Source organism: Prionailurus viverrinus, chromosome B2, assembly GCF_022837055.1.
Source record: "Prionailurus viverrinus isolate Anna chromosome B2, UM_Priviv_1.0, whole genome shotgun sequence".
In the NCBI taxonomy this organism is placed as follows: Eukaryota; Metazoa; Chordata; class Mammalia; order Carnivora; family Felidae; genus Prionailurus; species Prionailurus viverrinus.
The window spans coordinates 30,575,660-30,598,245 of record NC_062565.1 but is presented as its reverse complement, the minus strand read 5'-3'; the positions used below and the strand labels follow the sequence as shown (position 1 = coordinate 30,598,245).

The following is a 22,586-nucleotide window of genomic DNA, read 5'->3' as shown; positions in this document are numbered from 1 at the left end:
TATTGTCGCAGCTGTTTTAATTTGATCTCATCCCCCTTTCCAGCAGGAAATCCCTTATAGAAAATCCAAATCCTCTTCTTTGAGTTTCTCCCTGAGCCAGGGCAGCACTTGGAAGAGGTTGATGTGAAAGTCTCGGGCATGAGCAGGTACCTGCCGCCACCGCCTCTGGTCTTTGCAGACATCCACTACACCCCAGCTGATCACACCAACCTGGAGAGGGCAAGGGGATGCCACCAATCATCTGGTAGAATTCCTTCCTAATCCCAGGAAGCTCAACTACTCCCAAGTGCATCTGAGTTGACCTAGAAGAATTAGACTGGGGACCCAGCTCAGTCCTGCTCTCTAGCACACAGGCCAGACATTGCCCCAACCTGGCCATTTCAAGAAGTAGATGTAAGGAGGCAGGCTCTGTCCTTCCCTTTCCAGCCACATGCGTTGAACTTTCCTGCTTTAGGGCCCATGCTGACCACTTGGCATCTCCCCACAGACAGGAGAGGGGAAACTCACTTGAATGAAGCGACTCCTCTTATGAATAATCAGGGGACCACCAGAATCACCTACAGGAGAGGAGAGGCTGTAGGGAAAACAATTCTTGGGCTTTAGGAACATGTAGCACAACCAAAGAGCCTTCTCTTACCTTTGCAAGTGTTGGGGTCAGTATAGGGATCCACCCCTCCAGTGCAAAGGAACCTGGGGGTGACCACTTTAGAGATGTCCTTGACTTTGTCATAGCCTAGGGCATATTGAGCATCTCTCTCACAGCTGGATTTCTGTAGGTGAGGTATAAAGCACGGAGAAAGGGGTGATAAACAGAGCATGCTTAGGAAGAATTGGGGCCTAGAGGACCTGCTTAGGATCCCATATTCCTCACCTTTTCCCCGTTCTTGATGTAGACCTCCTTCCGAATCATCGACTTCTTCCTATCTTTGGACAACTCTGACACAAACAGAGCTTTGACATCCTTTGCAGGGAGCAGCTCTTCCACTGGACAAATGGACAGTAGGGGTCATTTTAGCACTCTCTCTGCCCCCCACCATCTCTCTATTGCCTTTGTCACTCAGCAAATGTCCTTCAACCCTTTTCTGTGGGCTGGAGACCAGGCTGGCTCCTGCAGCACCCTGTCATGCCCCACTTGTCTCTTGGCATCATTCCCTTGTGCTACTTTCCCTGAATGTCTTACTCTGTTGCTGGCAGGTGGTTGACAGTGGAAGCCTCAAAGCTTGATTTGTTCCCTGGGTGCAGGGGAGACAAATAGGCCTGTTAAGGGAGATGGGGAAACTCAGGGACAGCAGACTTGACCTGCCCCAGGCCTGTAGCCCCAATTTGCCCAGACTTCTCTCCTCAGGGGTTCAGAGGGCTCACCTGAGAGTCTGGCCATACTTGAGCTTCTCCTTGAGTCTGATAAGGGCCACATCATAGTCATAAAATTCAGGAATGCCTTCTGCTTTTTTCCCATTGATGTCGTAGTTAGGGTGAAATAGGACTTTATCTATTTCCAAGTCCTGCTTCATCCCTCCTAAGGTAGGAGAGTGGGTATGTCAGGACATCCTACTTCTCTGGGCAGCCTCCTGCTTCTGGCTCCACATTCTTCCTAACTCCCAAGTCTTCTGCCCTGCCCCCAAGCAGCCCAGTGTGCAAGGGACGGGGTTGCTTTGAGGACCAGGGGAGGGGGGGGGGGGGTTGGAAGGGTGGGTTCCTGAGGAAGTAGAAGGTGTTGCCCAGGGAGCACAGCTGAAGCTCAGGATTGATTCACTGCATCCTTACCCACGCTGACCTTGATTGAATGATTCCGATCATCCACCGTGAAACAGTGTGCTGCTGTCAGCACGTAGTACTCAGACACCACGGCCCCCATACAGGTCTCATGTCCTTTCAAAGGGCGCTGGGAACAGAATGGCAGGGGGGAAAGCTTAACTTCCACAAACACCACATTTTGCCCTTCCCCTACCCCCATTCCACCTGACCTCACCTCCCACAGGTCCCCACCACCAGGAAGCTGTGCTTACAGTGACTGAGATCTTGGCCTGCCACGGTTGCTTGTGGTAATCACTACCTTTCTTGTGCTCCCAAACCATTCCACAGAGTCCCAGAGTCCGGGTTTCATCTAACAAGAAAGGAGAATGTGCTGAAACCTGGCATGCTCGGCCTTTCGGGGAGGCCTGCCTACACAGCTATGAGGAGCAGAAGCCCATAAGGAAAAGAAAGGGGCATTTGTTTCCTTAAATTGGGGGCAAGGAACTGTGGCAGTATAGTGAAAAGAAGTTGGAACTAAGAGTTGGGAGACCTGGCTGTTTTCAGGCCCAACGCTTGCTTGCTTGCTGTGCCTGGGCTGCTCTTGGCCTCACTTTGCACATCTGTGAAATGAGAGACTTGACAAGATCTCCAATGTTGTTCAGAACTCGGTGATTCTAAGATCAGGAAGTGGATAGTGCCAGGAGACCAGAGTGTGACTGAGGTAGAGAAGGAGCAATGAGAAGGCCATCCCAGACTGCCAAGGCTTCAGGAGGAGAGGAAGTATGAGTGACCTTGGGATACCTGGGGGACTTCCTGACCTCTTTATACCCTCCTGGTATCTTCCTACCAAGCATTTGTTTGAAAACATCTTCCAGGTCTTCCATGTCCTTGACTTTGAACACATGTTGTTCTTTATCCTTCTTGGAAGCCAAAGCATTGATGTTCTCTTGGTTCACCAGAGGCCCAACCCCAAACACATAGACATCTGAGGGAGAAAGAGGGAGGGTGAGTGTCCAAGCCCTGGGGGCAGGAGCTGAGAAAGCAAGGTGCTGGGTCCAAGGCCAAAAACTCACCCAGATAATCCTCCCTTAGGTTTTTGCGATCCCTCCCAATGTCCAGCAAGCTCCGGATCTCATGAATGACAGAGACTGGGTCCCCACCCATATTGTGCAAGCCTGCAGAAGAGACAGGGACCGTGAAGGTGAGAGGCAAGTAAAGAAGAGGGTCAAGGAAGATAAATTGGCTAGTAGTGACACATGGCTGGGTAAGCAGGTTGGTTTTTTGTTTTTAATGGCTGAAGGTAAAATTTCAGCTTTTTAATTTAAAAAATTTTTTTAATGTTTATTCATTTTTGAGAGAGAGTGGAGGAGGGGCAGAGAGAGGGAGACACAGAATCTGAAGCAGGCTATAGGCTCTGAGATATCAGCACCAAGCCTGACAACCGGGCTCCAACTCACGAACTGCAGGATCATGACCTGAGCCAAATTCAGAAGCCCAACCAACCACGCCACCCAGGTACCCCTGGGTAAGCAGGTTAAGGGGATGGAAGTGACAGAGAGACTTAAGAAGGGTGTCTCCTTGTAAAGGGTCACAGGAAAGATCAACATGGTTGGGGCCCTCAGTGCTGCTCAGAGCCCCAACCATGAGTCTAGTGTTACATGTGGACCAAACAGCCATACACTGGTATGAAAGGGTGGGAAGCCTGGGACAGGAAAAGGTCCCTTCTGACCATCAGTCATGAGAATGATGACGTGGCGGGTGCGGTTCCAGCCTTCAGGGGGTTGGTTCCCCGGCCAGCTCATCATGTTGTAAATTGCCTGGAGGGCCTTCTTGGTGTTAGTGCCTGCCTTCAACTTGTGATCTGTGAAAAAGGAAGATCTCACCTTACCTGGTCTTCCAAGTCATCTATGAACATTCAAGGCCTATCACAACTGAGATACCACATTTTTCAGTTTTTTGAGTTGTCACCCCGCTGACTTCCCTTTGACCACAAAGTGACCTTCTCAGCCCCCAAGTTCCCAGTAATCCATATTCCTCAATGAGCCTGCTGTCCAACCATAGACTGCAAAGTGGTCCACCCTGCCTTCCCACTTGGTCTCACTACCTCCTCCTCACAACAACCCTGAACCTTTTGACTTCTCTGACCCCAAAGTGAACTCCCCACCAGTCCCTTCCCTAACCTCTGACCTTCATAGTTGATATTGTCGATTGCCCTTGTAACCCAGTCTGCATCGCTGCTGTTTTCATCGGACACTCTGATCAAAATTTTGGGGACTGTAGCATAGGTCACTAGACCATATTTTGGCTTCACCCCATAACTTGCCACCTGTGGGTTAGGGGAGCAACGGGTCATGGCATTGAAAGAATACTATGGTTGGGAGAGGTCAGCAGCTTTTCTGGGACAGGGAAAGTTACAGTCAGAGACTCAAGGGCTGACTGATCACCCTGAGGCTGATGGATGATTGGGTCAAAGGTCAAGAAACTGCTTCCAGTAAAAGGAAGGGAAGGAGGACAGAATAGGACCAGAGGTTTTCTGGGACCTTGTGTCTCAGAGGGCCTGGAAACATCAGGGAACTAGTCCTGGCTGGGCAGTGAGTTCACATTCAGTGGGGAAGGGGGCCCACCTTCTCAATGAAGTCTTTGAGACAGTTCTTGGCCCTTGTGAAGTTGCCGATCCCAATGCTATCTGATGCATCCAACACCAGATAGATGTTCATGGAGCCCGAGGGGTCCAGGATAATCTTCCTCTTCTGTTGTTCCCCTGGGTGCCACCAGAGAAATTCAGGCTCCAGCATGCATGGTTCTCCTGGCCCTTCATCCTCCCCCAATTTCCTGCCTCCCTCCCCTCTCTGCCTCCAAACCTGGGCTATGCCCATCCTCAGCATCTACTCCTTCAATGGTCTCCGTCAGGGAAGACAAGAAGGCTTCAGCTACCTCTTCGGGGATGTCATACATAAAGGAGTCTGGGAGAGGTCAGAAATCAGGTAAAATGTCTGGGGGTGTTGGCAAGGGTGTGAGGGTCAGAGACACAGTGGCCAGTGAGGTGGGATGGTGGGTTTCCAGGATGGGAAGGGCTCAGTAGTGGAGGAAGTTCTACAGGCAGGTTTAGAAGTGAGGAAGGAGCTGGGTTGCATTAGGGGGAACTGGTGTAGGGATATGAGGATAAAAGAGCAGGATTTGACCCCTGGGCATGGGTCAAGAGTCACCTTGGCAGGAAGGTTCTGTTCCACTCCAAGAGCCACCTTCCTGGCATGTTCGCTGCTGGGAGCCACGAAGGGTGAGACCCCGGTTGCAGTAGTAGGTGACTCTGTCTTCAAGGCGATAGTGGTTGCCCACCTTCCTTGTGCCAAGGGGGATGCCCGGGTTAGGGCAGTACCCCGCTGCAGAAGCATGAAACATGGAGGTGAGGGCCAAATCCTGAGGCCCAGATGGCACGGTAGAGCACAAGAGTTGTGCTGGTTCCTCAGGCTGGAACATGGTCAGGGAGAAGACACCATCACCAGGGGAGGGGACGCTTCTCACCTCCATCATCGCAGATGGCTGTTTGTCCATCCCACCGACCAGTTGCTTGGCAGGTGCGATTGGCAGAGCCCCGGAGAGTGTAGCCATCGTAGCAGCGGAAAGAGATCTCATCGCTCAAATTGTAGTAGGGGGTCCGGGGCCAGTATTCCCCATTCTCAAATCCCTGTGGTCTTGGGCAGCGAATTGCTTTGGGGGAGGGAGACAAGTAGAAGTTACTGAGAAGGAAGGGCTTCACTTGAGAGTTTCCCTCCTGGTCTCAGGGACCCTGTCACAGAGAAACAGTGCCTTCTTGGTCCCACAGTCAGCATCAACGCTCAACCTATGATGACTCCTGCTTCTCCTTGCTTCCAATTTCTGAGTGTTCTTTTTACTGCCAGGGTTGCCTGACACAGGGTAGATGCTCAGTGAAGATTCACTCCCTTCCTCCTCCCTCACTCCCTCCTTCAGCCCTAGACAGCTCCTGTGTTTGCTCACCTCCCCCTGCTAACCTGCCTGGCCTCAATGCAACTCTAATAGTATGCTAGTCTGGCCCCTGGTCACCACCTGTTCCACCCCTCCATTGACCCGTACCCACCCTCACTGCCCTCCAACCTCTGCATTCTGCCGTCTTGACAATCTTTTGGTCTTGGGTCCGCAGGGTGCTCCAGGACCCTGTGGATCTGCAGGTACGAATCTGCACAGGGTATGGGTAGAAGCCAGAGGGACACACATACTCCAGTGCCTGGCCCTCCTTGAGAAGCCTGAAGGAGCCACCTTTGATCTCTACTCCTTCCAGAGAGCAGGAGCCTTGGGACCCAACCACAGTCAATGGTGGTATGCTCCCACCTAAAGAAAAAGGCTGATGAAGCCCAGCCTCCCAAGGCCAAGGAGGAATACTGGGGGCAGCAGGAAGTGGGGGGGGGGGTAGTGGTGACCCTCTCTCTTACCTCCAGACAAGAGGCCCAGCACCAAGAATACCAGGCAGAGTTGGGGGCTGAGACTGCTCCCCATAGCGATGGAAGGCAGGAGAGAAACCAGGTATGGGGACAAGATGGTCTACCCCGGCTTGTGCTGCCTGTCTGCTGGCTTGATGTCCAAACAAACTTCAGACCTGGGCCTGGTCGCACACCCTTCCCCTGCCCCCCACAACCTCCAGCCTTTTATGCAATCTGTGTTCTGGCACCTGTGGCTAACCCCACCTACCCACATCACTTTCCGGAATGTCCAGGTGGGAGGGCCCCCACTGAGGTGCCAGTCAAGGAAATAGGAACTGCATAAGCCCTACCCTTTCAATACCACCTCTCAGCTCCAGTTCCTCCCCAGTAATCCCAGATCACCCCCTTAGGGACCAGAAATAAAGCTGGCTCACTCCCTGTTGACTCTGTTATGGAGCAGAGTCCACCCACTGTTTGTCCAGCAGGGTCTCTGACCTGCCTCCCTGTTGTTCCTGGAATCATTCTGGAATCCTCTGCCCCCTGGCCAGCCCCCAGGCAGAGACACAGACAGATGAGGAAATCATCAATTTTTATTAATTTCAAAACTGGGAAATTCCACATGAAAATGAAAGGAGAGTGAGCCAAGCACAGCAGAGGGTGGGGCCCTGGGGTTTCCGCAGCTTGGATGTGCTGCACGGAGTCCTAGAACTGGGAGCATAGATAGGTCATGGGGTCTGATAGAAGTTCAAGAGTGGGAGACTGACAGATGCTGGCAAGACAACAGAGGAGTCAGTAACCACAATTAGAGGGGCAAAAAGTTCAAGATACCCTCCAGGTGCTGCCTCAGCCAGGGCTGTAGGCGAAAAAGATTGATGTGAAAATCTCGTGGTGGTGGGATCTTGCCCCTGGGGGCCTTTTGGCGGGAGTTTTTATTGCTGTTGCCACAGGGGTTGTAGAGACCCCAACTCACCAGGCCCACCTGGAAGAAGGAGAGAATGGGGTGGGAGGCTGTCACAGCCCCAGCTCCAAGCTTCAACCTCCCTGGCTCATCCAAAGGCCTCCCTCAGCCTCCTTCAAGGTCAAGATTCTGTAGCCCGAGTCCCATGAGCTTCCTTCCCCCTTCTCTCCTCACCTGAAAAAATCTGTATCTCCGCTCAAGGAAAACTGCTCCCCCAGATTCTCCTGTCAGAAAGGAGGGGCAAGAGACTGTCATCCTGACTCACCCCGCTCCCTTGTTATCAGGGCAGTGCACCAGTGCCCTGGCATGCATGCTGGTCACAGGGACATTGGTGGACTTTCCCTCAGGAATCCAGGCTCGTGGGTGGGGGTGGGAGGGTCTCACCCCTGCAGGGATTGTCATCATTCTCGGTTCCACTGCATAGGAACTGGTCTGTCACCACCTCTCTGACATCCGTCAAGTCAGGGAACGTGGTTCTGTCTTGGGAGACGACCTGGATGCAGCTTGTCCACTGTGGCAGGGGTGGAACAGAGAGGAGAGAATGAGCAGTCCCAGGGGACACCTAGAAGTTCAACTAGGCCTGGAGGAGGGGTAACACAGGGTCAGATGGAGAAAGCGGCCAGAGCTGGAGGAGGAAGGGACAAAGAGAGACTTTTGAGGAGCTGCCACAGAGGAGTCCCATTCCCCCGCAGCATCCCAGACCTGTGATTCTCACCTCTGTCCCCGTCTTGAGGTTAATGTTCAGTTTGCTCCCATTCAAGGCCACAAAATGAGCAGGAACACTCAGTTTGTTCAGAAGTTCACTTTCTGTGGTCAAGGAGAAAGGGGTGTGGTGCTGGTCCCTTTACCCAGCATCCAGGCTCCAGATTGGGGGCTGTTGCACAGCCCATATCATCACTCCTAAGCCCTGGTCCTAGCTCCTCATGCACCCTAAGCCCCAGCACTCACCATGGTCTCGGCAGGTGCTGCCTGGAGGTCTCCGCAGAGCCAGATTTGCCTCCACCGTGCAGGGAAGGCAAATGGGCCTGGGGAGAAGGACAAGGGTCACACAGGCGCATTCTCTATGTCCCCTCCTCTGGGACTCCCCAGAGCACTCTCCCCCAGAGGATGCCCTCTCATCCCAGACTCCAGCACCTGGCATGGGTGGACAACTTCACTTTCTGGGCCAGCTTCAACAGGGCAATGTCATCACCATAGAACTCCAAGATTCCCTGATTCTTTTTGGCAAAGACATCAAACCCCGAGGAGATCACGGCCTTCTCAATACTGAAGTCTTTGCCCCACTGGGAGTTAGGATCCCCTGTGAATAATATGGCAGATTAGGCTGCCCCAGGGCCCCTGAAGGGGCCAGGGACTAGGAACAAAGGGTGACAGCCCTGGCCATGGGCTCAGGAACCTGGTGTGGGCCTTGCCTTACCCACATTGACCCTCCACAGAGAGCTGTTCTCAGCATGGCGGAAGCAGTGAGCAGCTGTCAGGACCCATTGGTCTGAGATGAGGGCCCCCCGGCAGGTCTCCTGGCTCTTAGGCTGCAGGGAAACAGGTGATCTTCAGGAACTGCTATGTCTCTGGCCCATGGCTTCTTCCACCTCTGGGATCCAAGCCCCATCCCTCCTTCCTGGTACCTTAATAGTGACATGCCAGGGTGTCCTCTCTTGGGCAGAGGCATTGGCTGACATGTTCCCCACCCCACAGATGGTGTCTGTGAGCTTGGAGACATCTGTGGGTATTGGGAGCAAAGGGGGAAAGAGGTATGTGAGGGGCACTGTGAGCATGTTCCCCACCTGGAGCTCTTGCTGGCTCCTCACCACCCACCCCACTCTGAAGAGGGCAAAGCGCACTCACCCAGCATGTGCTCAAAGACCTGGTACAGAGCATTTGTGTCCTGTAGAATGAAGGCATGGCGCTCACCATCCTTCTTGGACCCCAGTTCATTCAGCTCTTTCCAGTCCACATCCAGGTTGCCCACCCCAATGGCATAGATGTCTGATGAGAAGAAGGAAATCACCAGAATCTAGTGGCTGAAGGGCTACCCTGTGAGACAGGAAACTATCATTTGGAATTTATTGGGTCCTACAAAGCCCTAAATGAGCTGGACCCTCACCCCCTACTACCTATCTGAACTCACTTCCTACCACTCCTCACCCTTCACTCCCTTCCATAGAGCCTCCTCAAAGTTCCACAAATTTGCAAGCACACTCCCACCCCAGGCCTTTTGTATAAGCTATGCATCTGCCTGGTTCACTCCTTCTCAGACTGTCCCCATGGCTCACTTTCTTACCTTTTCAAGTCTTGACTCAAATGTCACCATCTCAGCAAGGCCTTCCCTGGGCTCCTTGTCTAAAACTGCAATGCCTCAGACAATTCCATTCCCTCTCTGCTCCATTTTATACCTTGACATGTGTCACTATCTACCATGCCATATAGTTTCCTTATTTGTCTTGTTTAATGCCTACAGTGGGTAGAATTGTGTCCTTCAAAGAGATATATTCAAGTCCTAACCCCTAGTACCTGTCAATGTGACCTTATTTGGAAATAGAGTCTTTGCCTAAAGCCTCCAGAGGGAGCAGGGCCCTTCTGATAACCTTGATTTTGGACCTCTAGGCTCCTGAATGTGAGAGAATAAGTTTCTGTTATTTTAAGCCATGCAAGCTTGTGGTTGCAGCGGGCCTAGAAGACTAATACATGGCCCCTCCAGGATGACAACTCCAGCAAGATATTTTTGTCTGTTTTGTTCACAGCTGCATCCTTAGAATGGTGTCCAGGAGAGACTTTCAGTAAGCACATTTATATGACTGAATAAGGAGCTCATGAGCATGCATGGAGGCAAAACTTCAGATCTGGTTCCTCTGTAAAGTGTAGGCTCTGAGAGAGGGGCCTGGAACCATCTCTTCCCACTGGAGAATTTGGACCCACACAATCATCCGTGCCCTCCCTCCCAGCCAGCATGGGTGCCAGTCAGAGCTGTCTAGGGGTGGTGGCCCACAGACTCCAGTCTTCCCCCATGCTTTGCTGTGGGACATAAGCTTAGGAATCCCCTGGGCTTACAACAATGGGTTGACAAGGCATAAAGAATTACAAAGTCATAAAGTGCTCACACCCGAGTTTGGGTAAACCAGATTGACACCCCAAGAATAGGGCACCCTGAGAATAAGGAGGTGCAAAGGTGCCAGAAATAGGGCGGTGCGAAGGTACCACAAAATAGGGGTGCAGAGCCCCCAAAATAGAGGCAAAGGCCTGAAATAGAAACGGCACAAAGGTGCCCAATACATAGGAATACGAAATGAACAAGATTAGATATTCAGGGTGAAAGCACCCCAAATTTAGTACTATAGCAGAAAGCTGCTCTCACAGAAGGATAGGGCTGGGTTAGGTAAACTGGTGAATTGGACTATGGACCGCTGCACTGCAGGCAAAGCAGCCCAGAGCAGAGATGGCTAACAAAAGAAAAGGTGCCTTGTCAACCCTGAAGTTATTTGTCCTACCTGTCTCATTCCCTAGGCTAGCTAAGATAAACAGAGGTGCTGCCTCACGTCGGCTGTAAACAACCCTCCTCCCGACTGTCTGGCACCCGGATTTTGTTTTGTATTAACCCAAACCCCCAACCACTAATATCCTCAAGACCCCCTTTCCCTCACGTCCACAAGTTAATGTTCACAGATTCATTGTCTCTTTGCGCACATCCATTGCCATGTTTGTAAGCCTTCTGATCCTAATAAAAATGGGGCAAGGACCTTATTCAGGCCTCTGGTCTTTTCCCGGACATTAGCCATCTCTCACTTTCAATCCTGCGTCCCGCTCTTTTGCTAGACAAGAGAGAACTTTAGACCCAGAGTCTACAACACTTTGCATCCCTTTTGGCCATTTTTGACTCCCAGAGGATCCTGGGTGGCATGCAAAGAGTGAGATGCTCAGATAGACTGGGAGGTAAGGCTTTTCTCAGGAAGCAATCTATCCTCAGGCAGGCCAGAAGTGGTCACTGTGAGGGTTGGACAATTATGTCCCATGTATTTTCTGTGACTACGTCCCTTCAGTTCCTGCTTCTTTTCAATAAGGTGTTTTGAGCATTTAGCTCTAGCCCAGTGATGCTAAGGAGTTTGGGAGGAGAGTTTGGGCTTTGCCTTCCCGAAGCTAGAGTTTTAAAAAGGAATCCGCTTGCCCCTACTGGGCAGTTAGGGTTGGTGGCATGAACAAGAAAGAGAGGACCCAAGGGGAAAGTGAAACTTGGAGGCTCAAAAGATAATCCTCACTTATCCAGAGCACTTCTGTCTGAAATTCTTTTCTGGTCAAATATCAGTGCAATTTGTGTTTAGTCTGAACCTGAGGAATTATTCCTTTCAAACCTACAACTGCCAAAGCATTAGTTATCTGTACCCCTGAAAGAGGAAATGCCAAGGACAGTCCCTACAAGGAATCCAGGCCTTTTTCCTCTCTGGAGAGGTTCATGGCCACAATGGTGGCAGTGGCCACTCACATACACTGTTCCCCTGTACCAGGTAAGAGCTGAGCATTCGCCCCTATTTGCTTCTGAGGTAGGTGCTAGGTAGGTCCTAGCACCCTCCCCCTCTAGTTTCTGCAAATGCAGAAACTGCCCACAGCCACGGCCAACCCAAGATGAAACCAAGGCTCAAAGGCTAAAACTTCGGGGCCATTTGACTCCAGATTGTTTGGTATGACTCTAAGCTGCCTTCACACAGAACGACACAGCCTGGGGTCTCACTGGAAACAAAGCCAAGGTGTGGACCAGACTGCTGGCTGCCCAACTTGTGCCCCTGCAGGGGCAGCACAGCTGGGGGCGGGGTAGAGGCTCACCCAGGTAGTCGTTCCTCTGCTGGTTGATATTCAAGATCTCTTTGATATTGTCAACAGCCAGCTTGGGGGAGCCACCCATGTTAGACTTTCCTAGAACGGAGGGAAAAGAATTGTCCATCTGGGGTGTATGTCCGGACTCCCCATAGTCTTGGAGGAGTGGGCATTCAGCCTGGGAATCTCAACCTTTACCACTTCCCGCGTGTGTTTCAAGATATGTTATTTACTGAAATTCTCTACATTCCAGGCACTGGGCCAGGAGCTTCATAAACTGTATCTCATTTGATTCTCCTGAAACCTCAGGTAGTGTAGGTATCCTAATTATACAGGCAAGAAAACCAAGTTCTATGGACACGATCAAGAGATAAATAGCATAGCCCAGAGCCACTACACAGTCTGTCCTATCTGTGCGCCTTGACATTCCTGCCCCAAAGCCAACCCCCTCCCCCGCCAGCTGACTCAAGGCAACCTCCCAGGTAGTAACAGTAATTGATATTTGTAATCACAAAGCACTTTTACACAAAGTACTTCAATTGCTGTCCATAAACATTGTGTAAGGGAAGGAGGGCAGCTATGACTATCATCATCATCATTGTCATTCCATTGTCACCATCAACACTATTTCTACTACACAAACAAGAAACTTAGTCCCAAAGTGGCAGAGGGAGAGCCAGAATGCAGGTGTCCTGACACTACATCGGTGCTCCTTCCACTGTGCCAGACTCACTCGCAGAGATGACCATACTCACCATCTGTCAGAAGGATGATGGCATGTCGGATTTCCTGCCAGGCCGCCGTGCTCATTCCGAGGCGTTGCATCTGGTTATTCATCATGATATGGACACTATCTAAAGCTGCATAGGTGTTTGTCCCAGTTCCATTTTCATGGTCTGGATTATGTGAAGAGGAAGGACTGTCTTAAACACTTCCCACCTGGGAGAAGGGAATCACTCTCTTCTCCCAACCACTGGAAATGCATTTATCAACTGGCTTGATAAACTCGGACCTTAGCTAGCCAAAGGTTTGGCATCATTGCCTGTTCAAACATTAAAAACCTTTCCCCTTAGATAGACTGCATAACCCAGTGGCCACTCTATACTCTCAAGATTCAAAGATGGAGTTTCCAAGGAACCTGGGTGGTTGTAGCCATCTGGTCTCTACCACCCGGGTAGTTTCATAATGACATGGGGGAGACTCCAGTGGTGAGCCAAGAAAGCCAGCCCATGTAGTTCTGGCATGAGGAAGGAGCCTAAGACCTGTGTGAAGGATTTGGACATGTAGCACATTAGAGTAAGCCATGAGCTGGTGGGAGCTGGGAGTCGGCCACCACGAACCTGACTTGGAAGCTATCCCCACCTGAGGAACCTGAGCCCCAGAGCCCTGAGACTTGAATGTCACCAAAAGGCCTCGCTCTCTAATTTGTCCCGAATCTCTTTGCAGGCGCAGACAGCTTATCCTCCCCCCTGCCTCATCGCCTTCATTTGATGACACCTGTACCTTTATAGTTGACATTGTCCAGACTGTTGATCACTTCAGTCGCATCCCTCGAGTTGTCGTGCAGAACAGACATGATGATTTTGGGCTTTGATGCAAAGGTGATTATGGCGACACTCACATTGATCTCAAAGCTGAAAATCTGTGAAGGGCAAGTGAGAGGCCAAAGAAGAGAGGGTTAGAGAGCAAGCCAAGGGCTCCAGAGGAGGCAGAGAGCCTGGACCAAGGCTGACAGAGGCAAGGGCCACAAGTAGTCACTTACTAAGAGACTGCTGATTGCAGGGAGCCAGGAAACTGACATTTGTGGACCATCTACTGTCTTTGATAGGCTCACTCACTCCTCATGCATCCTTACATCAATTCTGGGAGGGGGTGAAAAGGCCCTATTTTACAGATGAGGACATTGAAGCTTATTGCCTTGCCCCAGATCACACCACTGGTGCAAAGTGGGGGTCGAATTTGCACCTGTCTAAATGAATCTGAGGCACTTCTCTAACTGGCAGATTTTGCTGCCCCACAGCTTAGTGAGATACTACAGGTCTTAAGAGACTCTAAGGAGCATAAAAACTGCCTTGTTTACTGTAGGTAAACTGCCTTGTTTACTGTAGGTGGGAAGGAAAACATATATCTACATAAACTATTGTGAAAAGTTACCAGGCAAAGTGCTGGCAAAGAATCTATACTAAGTGGCTTCCAAACTCTCCTGTTCATGCATCTCATCATTAAAAACATTTTGAGCACATATCTAAATATAGGTATATATATTTATAAAAAGTGACTCATATTTATAAAGCATGCCATTCAAATATATTATACACATTTTAAATATTTAAAAATTTGGAATTTTTAAAGGAAAATCTTAAATATTAAGTTATCGGTTTAATTTAAATTGAAATTATTCAACAAGGATACCAGTACTTGTCTACCATACCGCACTGGATTATTTTGTATACCCTTCTGTGGAGACCACCATTCTAGATGATGGGTTCCTGCGAAGTAGGACCTCAGCCTTGTTCATCTTTGATGTCCCCCCGCACCCAGCACCCAGCACAGTGCCTGACACATAGTAAGTATCCCAGGAGTGTTTGTGCGATCTTATAAATTGAATCCACGATTCCTGCATGGAATGCCCATACTCTAGGAGGGCTTTTTGGAGGAAGTGGGCTGTAAGTGGGATTCTGAGGAAGGGAAGGAACCAGAGAGAGACAGTGGGCATAGGAAGGCCTCCTCTGTAGACAGACTCCGATTTCCTGACCCTGTCCACCATGAGACTGGCGCTCTCCTTGAAGATGTGAAAGTCATCTTCGGCCACACTCTGAGAGGCATCCAGGAGCAGGTAGAGGTTCAGGTGACCAGAGCGCTGGATTTGGATTTTACGGCCCACGCTTTCTGTGAGAAACATGGAAGGGGTTGATTCACATCCTCACCTCCCACCAGCCCTCTTGCTAAGGGATAGGGCCTCCCTGCCTCCCCTCCAGTCAGTTCAGCCGCCACTGAGCTTTCTGGAAGCTCTGAGCATCTTCTGGGAAGACTGCTCCCCCAATCCCAGGCCCAGCACCCTACTGTCCCCACCCCAAACACTCACTTTTTTTCTTCTGGGTGGGATTGGTGGCTCCAAGTAGGTGGGACAAGGAGGCACCCAGGGCAGGGGCCACATCCTCAGGAAAGTCATAAGAGTAGGGCTCTGTGGGAAGAGCCACTGAGGTCAGTCAGAGTCAGGGGTAGGATGCCCAGGGAATCTCTGGAGGGTCAGGGCAGCTGGCTACTCACGGCGGCATATGGGTTCCGTCCCACTCCAGACCCCATTACTCTGGCACTCCCGCTCCACAGACCCGGTCAGCACCAGATTTGAGGAGCAGCGGTAGGTGACTTTGTCTCCAAGGCCGAAACGAGACCCTGTCCGCACGGCGCCCACCGAGATGCCCGGGTTGGGGCAGTAGCCAGCTGTGAGTGAACAAAGGAAGCTGGCAGTGAGCAGGGGCACCCCTCCTCAGCCTTTTGGCCCCGCTCACCCACTTTCTCCCTCGGGGCTCTTCCTCCTCTCCAGACCTGTGGAGGCTCTGTGGGTCATTTGGCCTCCTCCTTGGGAGACACCACAACTGTGCTTCCCAAGGGTATGTGTGGAAAATCTTAATAGGGCAAAATGTTTAGAACTCAGTGGCCTCAGATGCCAGCTAAAGCATCCCAGTCCCAACCCAGGGACTCAGCCTGCATCCGTCCCAGAGCCCCAGGGAAGATGCTAGCTGACAAGCCCTACACCACCACGATACTATTTGCACTTCATAAACCACAGTGAGGCATCACTACACACCCACCAAGATGGCTAAAACTTGGATAATTCCAAGTGTCAGAGAGGATGTCAGGCAACCAGCACTCAGATACATTGCTGGAGCCTCTACTAAAACTAAACAAATGCCAATCTGCGAGTGGACAATTCCACTCCTAGACAACATGCTCAAGAGAAGAAGGTTCATATGTGCACCAGCAGTTATGTATAAGGACGCTCATAGAGCTTTACTTATAATAGCCCCAAACTGGAAAGAACCCCAATGCCCATCAACAAGAGAATGCGTAAATAAATTATAATCTATTTGTATAAGGAAACTACACAGCAATAAAAAATGACAAATGGGTAAATCTCACGGGCAGAATGTTGAGTAAAGGAAGCCAGATGCCAAAAGAACATATTCTATATGATTCCACTTGTATGAAATGTAAGAATGAACTAAAATAAACTATGGGGACAGAAGTCAGAGTGGTGACCCTGCGGTCAGCAGTGGACAGGAGGAGCCTCCTACTTTGCCGGACGTGTTCTCTACCTTGCATGGTGATTATACTGGTGGATACATGTGCAAAAGCTCACAGAGCTGAATACTTAAGATTTGTACACTTTAGGTAGATTGCACCTCAATTTTCAAATCGATTCTATTTATGTTTGAATCAATGGCTATTTGGCAGAGTCATGAATATAAGTAGAGAACCAAAGGCTGGCCCACTGGGTCACGGTATGGTCCTACCATCTCGTGGACTCCGTGTCTTCTGTATTATGTGCTCAGAACTATCATCCAGGAAGCTCCCAAAACCCACAGGCAATGTGGCTCCAGAGACTCCTGGGAGCCCCACTTCTATCAAGCAGAGCCTCCCCACCATTGACAGGGCCAGTAATAACCATGACAAAAGTATATGTGTCACTTACCAGACCCCAGGGACTCTTCTAGACACTTACTAACATCAACTCACTTAATCCACACGGCAACCTCATCTGGTGGCCACTCTTACTATCTCCATTTTAGATGTGAAAATTGGGGCACTGAGAGGTTAAATAACCTGGCCAAAGGCTGCCCAAGTCAGAGCCAGGCTTGGGCCCAAACTGGCAGCAGGGGCAGGCACTAAGCACAGCACTAGTCTTGCTTTGAAGTATTTGGAAAAGCTGGACAGAGTGTGTGAAGCCTTCATGTCAAATCCGAGGCTTAGCACCACCTGCCTCAGCCAGGCTCCCTGCAGGCTGGTGATGTGTGACCTGTAGACCTCAATTTGCCAAAATTCAGGAAATATTATTTTGGCATCAGAAACACGAGGCCCCTGTCCCCATAGAGGCCCCCTGGGCACACATCTTACTCCAAGTTTCCCAGGAGACCCCAGCCACCATACAGCCATCGGTCAGGGCACTCACCACCATTGTCACACACAGCTGTCTCCCCATCCCACATGCCATTGGGGCGACACTGGCGCACAGGCGACCCCCGCAGTGTGAAGCCGTCCTCACACTCGAAGCTCAGGTTGCCACCCACAGGGTAAGACCCGAGCCGTGGGGTGAACATGCCATTCTCAAAGGAAACAGGACCTGGACAGCGAACAGCTGGAGGGAGAGAAGGGAATGAGAATATAGGCATGGATGGATAACACCTGGGCTAAGGGATGCTCATTTTGGGTGCATGGGAATAGCCAACTGGTTGTCAAAATATTGGGTTGTTGTATGTGAAATCGCTGCTTGTGGCAATTGGTTGAATTTTGGCAATTTCACACAGTTCAACCTAATATATTGATAAATAACCACTTCTCTCAGCCCTCTGAGGGCACGGTCACCCCAGCCTCTCCCCTGAGGTCCTCAGATGTCCCACAAGCGGACAACCAAAGGCGTAACACCTGGCATGACAAGGGACTCCAGCACATATTCTGAATGATTGGGACTATGCAGTCAATTGTTAAATATTAAAAAAAAAATCATCCCAAGTGTTTAAAAAATCCGGCTTTAGTACCCCACAATCTCCATCAAAGCCTTCCTCTAACGCCTTGCTATGGACAATGGGCATTTTCCCACTATGTTGAAAAGCCCCATGGAAAAGCATCTCGGCCATCCCTGTACATCACCTAGTCAGGGTAAGCCCCACCCTGAGCAACTCCTAAATGGAAGATCTGGAGAAGCCACTGGTGGGCACCCTAAGCAAGGCCCACAGAGAGCCTCACGTTTGCAGACCGCCTTTGTCAGCTGGGTGGATCTCAGGGTCTGCCACCGTCCGTTGCTCTTGCACAGCCGTGATGCTGGAACTGGGTAGCGGCCCACAGGACAGGAGTAGGTGAGGACACTCCCAGGAGCCCAGCCATGGCTGAGGGTGAAAGTGCCACCGGAGATATTCACGTTCTGAGGGCAGGAGGGGGTGGCTGCAGCCAAGCCTGTCAGTGTGGGACACAACACAGAAATGGAGAAAAGATGAGAAAAGGAAAGCAAGAGAGATTGTCCATTTCAAGTGGGAACTCAACCTGGGCAGCACAGGGACCCCAGCATTCCCCTCCCCTGCTCCTACCTGGGTACAGGGACAACAGGCAAAGGAAAGCCATCAGTGGGTCCATGGTGTCCACCTTGAGGCAGAGAGAGGCAGACAGCCCGCAGAGGGAAAAGGTCATCTGACTTCCCGAAACCCAGAGCTGGCTCAGCAGCTGCTTTATTTGCTGCCAGAGAAGGACAACTAGGGAGTGGCCAGGGGGATGTGCTCTTAGCATGGAAAAAAATCAGGGATTGGAGACTGAGCTGAGAGGGTGAAGCCCTTGCCCATCTCCCTAATCCCCACATATCTTAGTCAGTTGATCTGCACCATAAGCTTTTCCTACTGCTCTCAGCCTGCACACCCCTCACACACACACACACGCACACACACATGCTCTTGCATGCGTCGTCTCAAGCACGCAAACCCACAAACCATCCAAGATATTGCAAAATTGTTTATTTAAGTAAAGTTTCAGTTTTCTCTTGGGTGTCCAAGTGGACTTTATTTCCTGAGAGCCTGGGACAGCACTGTGTTCTTGAACATAAATCTCCAAGGAATGGAGGCTAATTTTCTCAGACAGTCTTGATAAATTGGAAGAATAACAATCTTGTTCTTCCTTGCAACCTCTAGAGTGAAATCTGGAGGTAAAAACGAAATCAATGCTTAGTTTTGGAGACTGCAAGATGTGTAAAACACTTCTACGGGAAGTCCAGTAGAAAAAATTCCCACTCATAAAATAAATAAGTCTGGGATTGGTTACCCAAAGGAACAAAAGTATTTGGGGATTTTGGATATGTCTTTAAATTACACCCTGTAGTTGTATGAAATGCCGGAAAGAAAGAAACTCTAAGCTAACATGTTACCCCCCTATCCACAGAAGTCTCTTTAATACTTTGTCAAACAATGTGGGATATGAATAAATAAGATCAATTAAAAATAAAGATGAGGGGCGCCTGCGTGGCTCAGTTGGTTAAGTGTCTGACTTCGGCTCAGGTCATGATCTCACAGTTCATGAGTTCAAGCCCTGTATTGGGCTCTCTGCTGTTAACACAGAGACTGCTTCAAATCCTCTCTCTCCCTCTCTCTCTGCCCCTCCCCTACTCATTCACATGGGCTCTCTCTCTCAAAAAAAATAAACATTAAAAAAATAATAATAATAAATAAATAAGTAAAAATTTTAAATAAAAAAGTTAGGATGAAATGGAGCATCTGAGTGGCTCAGTTGTTGAGTGTCTGACTCTTGATTTCAGCTCAGGTCATGATCTGAGTCATGGAATCAAGCCCAAGTAGGGCTCTGCACTGAGCATGAAGCCTGTTTGGTATTCTCTCTCTTTCTTTCTCCCACCTCCCGCCCCTCCCTCACTCACACGTATGCAACCACATGCTCACTCTCTCTTAAAATAAATAAATAAACAGATAGATGTGAAACATCTCTGAAGTAATCATTTAAGTTTGTGAAAATTCTTTTGATTTACAAATAACTTCTTAAGGGGCGCCTGGGTGGCGCAGTCGGTTAAGCGTCCGACTTCAGCCAGGTCACGATCTTGCGGTCTGTGAGTTCGAGCCCCGCATCGGGCTCTGGGCTGATGGCTCAGAGCCTGGAGCCTGTTTCCGATTCTGTGTCTCCCTCTCTCTCTGCCCTTCCCCCGTTCATGCTCTGTCTCTCTCTGTCCCGAAAATAAATAAATGTTGAAAAAAAAATTAAAAAATAATAATAATAATAAACAAATAACTTCTTAAATAAAAATAGAACTACCCTATAACCCAGCAATTGCTCTACTAAATATTTACCAAAAGGATCCAAAAATGCTGATTCGAAGGGGCACATGCACCCCCAATGTCTATAGCAGTGCTATCGACAATAGCCAAAGTATGGAAAGAGCCCAAATGTCCATCGATGGACGAATGGTAAGAAGATGTGGTATATATACACAATGGAGTATTACTTGGCAATCAAAAAGAATGCAATCTTGCCATTTGCAACTATGTGGATGGAACTGGAGGGTATTATGCAAAGCGAAATAAGTCAGTCAGAGAAAGACAAATACTATATGATTTCACTCATATGTGGAATTTAAGAAACAAAACAGACGAACATAGGGGAAGGGAAGCAAAAATAATATAAAAACAGAGAGGGAGGCAAACTATAAGAGACTCTCACAGAGGACAAACTGAGGGTTGCTGGAGGGGTGTTGGGTGGGTGGATGGGCTAATAGGGTAATGGGCATTAAGGAAGGACACTTGTTGGGATGAGTACTGGGTGTTACATGCGAGTGACGAATCACTAAATTTTATTTATTCTATTTCCTGAAATCATTATTACACTATATGTTATCTAGAATTTAAAATTATATATATATCCATATATACATACATACACACAAATAACTTCTTCTAAACACATATATGCAAAATAGGGCTCACACTTGGACAAAACTGACTGAATGCAGGAAGACCATGATACCCTCGGTGTTGGGGGTCCCAAAGCTGCTGCTGTGGCACAGCTGCTGGTGCTTCCCTGGCACCCAGTATCTGTTCTCTTTCCCTCCTTCTACAGTAAGATGTTTAGCAGGACACATAGTCACTTAGCCAAAGACTACATTTCCCAGCTACCCCGGCAGCTAGGTAACTGGTGACCTGGTTCTGGCCAATAGGAATTGAGCAGAACTGATACATGTAACTTCCAAGTTATGCCCCTAAAATAAAAGGGGAGTATCCTCCCCTTTCCGTAGGCTAAAATATACACCTGATGGTAGGAGCTCTGGGTGGTTCAGTCTGTTGAGTGCCTGACTCTTGATCTCGGCTCAAGTCATCATCCTGTAGTTCATGAGATTGAGCCCCGCATCAGTCTCTGTGCTGACAATGCAAAGCCTGCTTGGGATCCCCTCCCCCACTCTCAAAATAAATAAATGAACTTTAAAAGAAAACAAAAATAAAATAAAATATCTATCTGATGGTGATTCAAGCACAACATCCAGAGAATGGCAGAGCAAGCAGACAGAGAAGCCTGGGTCCCTGACGCTGTGTTGATGTCATACCAGCCCTGCCCTACTACTCATATTGTTAACAGAGAAATAAACTCTCTTAAGGGAGATGTTCACAAAGATTCTGGCTTTGTCTCCCTTCAGTCACATAGCAGGATTGAAATTCCCTATCCACTTGCATTGGCCAATGAAATATGAATGTAAGTGACATGTATCATTTCTAGATGGTAGCTTTATGAGCCAGTGCAGTCAGTCCTCACTGTGCTCTTTTCCCCCTGTATGGCAACATTCGAGATGGTGGCTGCTCCACCAGCTCACGTTCCTGAGTTGACACCAAAAGCACTCCTCTGCTGACCCTCATAGGATATGTACATAATATGAGCAAAAAACAAATCTTTGTTTTAATCTATTACATTACCACTGCTGTTGGAAAAAACAGATATCACCCAAAGTTTAGGCACTTAAAAACATGATTTCTTCTTTCTCATGATTCTGTGGGTTGGCCCAGTGATTCTGCTGCTGCTCTTGCCTGGACTCACATCATGCAGTGATGGCTGAGTTCAGCAAGAACAGTCGGACACCCAGAGTTCTCTCTCTCCCATGGTCTTTCATCCTTAGCCTTGCAGAGCATAAGCAGTCTCAGGAAAGCATTCCAAGAGATCCAAAGCGAAAGCTGTACAGTCTCTTGAGGCCTATCTTCAGAAGTCACATGTCACTTCCACCATGTTCTACTGGTGACAGCAAATCACAGGGCCAGTAAGGGTGGGGGAAACTTTACCTCATGATGAGAAGAATAGCAAAGTCATATTGCAAAGAGGCATACACACTAGAATAGGAGAGATTTATGGCCACATTTTGCAAACCACTATGGCAAGTGAAATTTGGGAGCTGTTAGTTATCAGAACATAATGAACCCTCACCTTGACTGAATACTTAGTCCCTGAATTTGGGGTACCTTCCTTAGGCCACTGCTATGAACTGAATCACGTCACCCAAAATTCATATCCTGAAGCCCTAGCCCCAATATGACTATATTTAAAGATTATAGGGTCTATAAAGAGAATTAAGGTTATGAGACCATATGGAGCATTGATCCAATAGGATAAGTGTCTTTATTTAAAATTTTTTAAATGTTTATTCATTTTTTGAGAGAGAGGGAGACAGAGCACGAGCAGGGCAAAGACAGAGGGAAACGCAGAATCCAAAGCAGGCTCCAGGCTCCGAGCTGTCAGCACAGAGCCCGATGTGAGGCTCAAACTCACAAACCACGAGATCATGACCTTAGCTGAAGTCAGACACTTAACCGACTGAGCCACCCAGGTGCCCTGGGACAAGTGTCTTTATAAGAAGAGACACCAGAGTGCTCTTTCTCTCTCTCCCTCTCCCTCCCTCCCTCACTCTTTCC

At 49.3% G+C, this 22,586-nt stretch overlaps 2 protein-coding genes across 2 annotated transcripts; both read right to left on the bottom strand.

Annotated features, from left to right (window-relative positions):
- On the bottom strand, nt 1–6,351 carry CFB (complement factor B). Its single transcript, XM_047859814.1, has 18 exons — nt 6,183–6,351; nt 5,848–6,081; nt 5,257–5,442; nt 4,941–5,114; nt 4,596–4,697; nt 4,359–4,495; nt 3,922–4,060; nt 3,464–3,595; nt 2,808–2,909; nt 2,582–2,719; nt 2,007–2,104; nt 1,765–1,882; nt 1,363–1,516; nt 1,181–1,257; nt 872–984; nt 638–770; nt 508–557; nt 1–210 (listed from the first exon to the last, which is right to left on the bottom strand). The coding sequence occupies exons 1-18, from the start codon at nt 6,244–6,246 to the stop codon at nt 55–57; spliced, it is 2,307 nt and encodes a 768-aa protein (XP_047715770.1). The 5' UTR covers nt 6,247–6,351; the 3' UTR covers nt 1–54.
- A 391-nt stretch (nt 6,352–6,742) lies between these two features.
- Nucleotides 6,743–18,397, bottom strand: C2 (complement C2). Its single transcript, XM_047859794.1, has 18 exons — nt 18,237–18,397; nt 17,899–18,105; nt 17,105–17,290; nt 15,202–15,375; nt 15,017–15,115; nt 14,687–14,820; nt 13,435–13,573; nt 12,687–12,827; nt 11,941–12,030; nt 8,974–9,114; nt 8,754–8,848; nt 8,546–8,657; nt 8,263–8,428; nt 8,077–8,153; nt 7,844–7,935; nt 7,513–7,639; nt 7,303–7,352; nt 6,743–7,149 (listed from the first exon to the last, which is right to left on the bottom strand). The coding sequence occupies exons 1-18, from the start codon at nt 18,334–18,336 to the stop codon at nt 6,973–6,975; spliced, it is 2,307 nt and encodes a 768-aa protein (XP_047715750.1). The 5' UTR covers nt 18,337–18,397; the 3' UTR covers nt 6,743–6,972.
- Nucleotides 18,398–22,586: the final 4,189 nt, after the last annotated feature.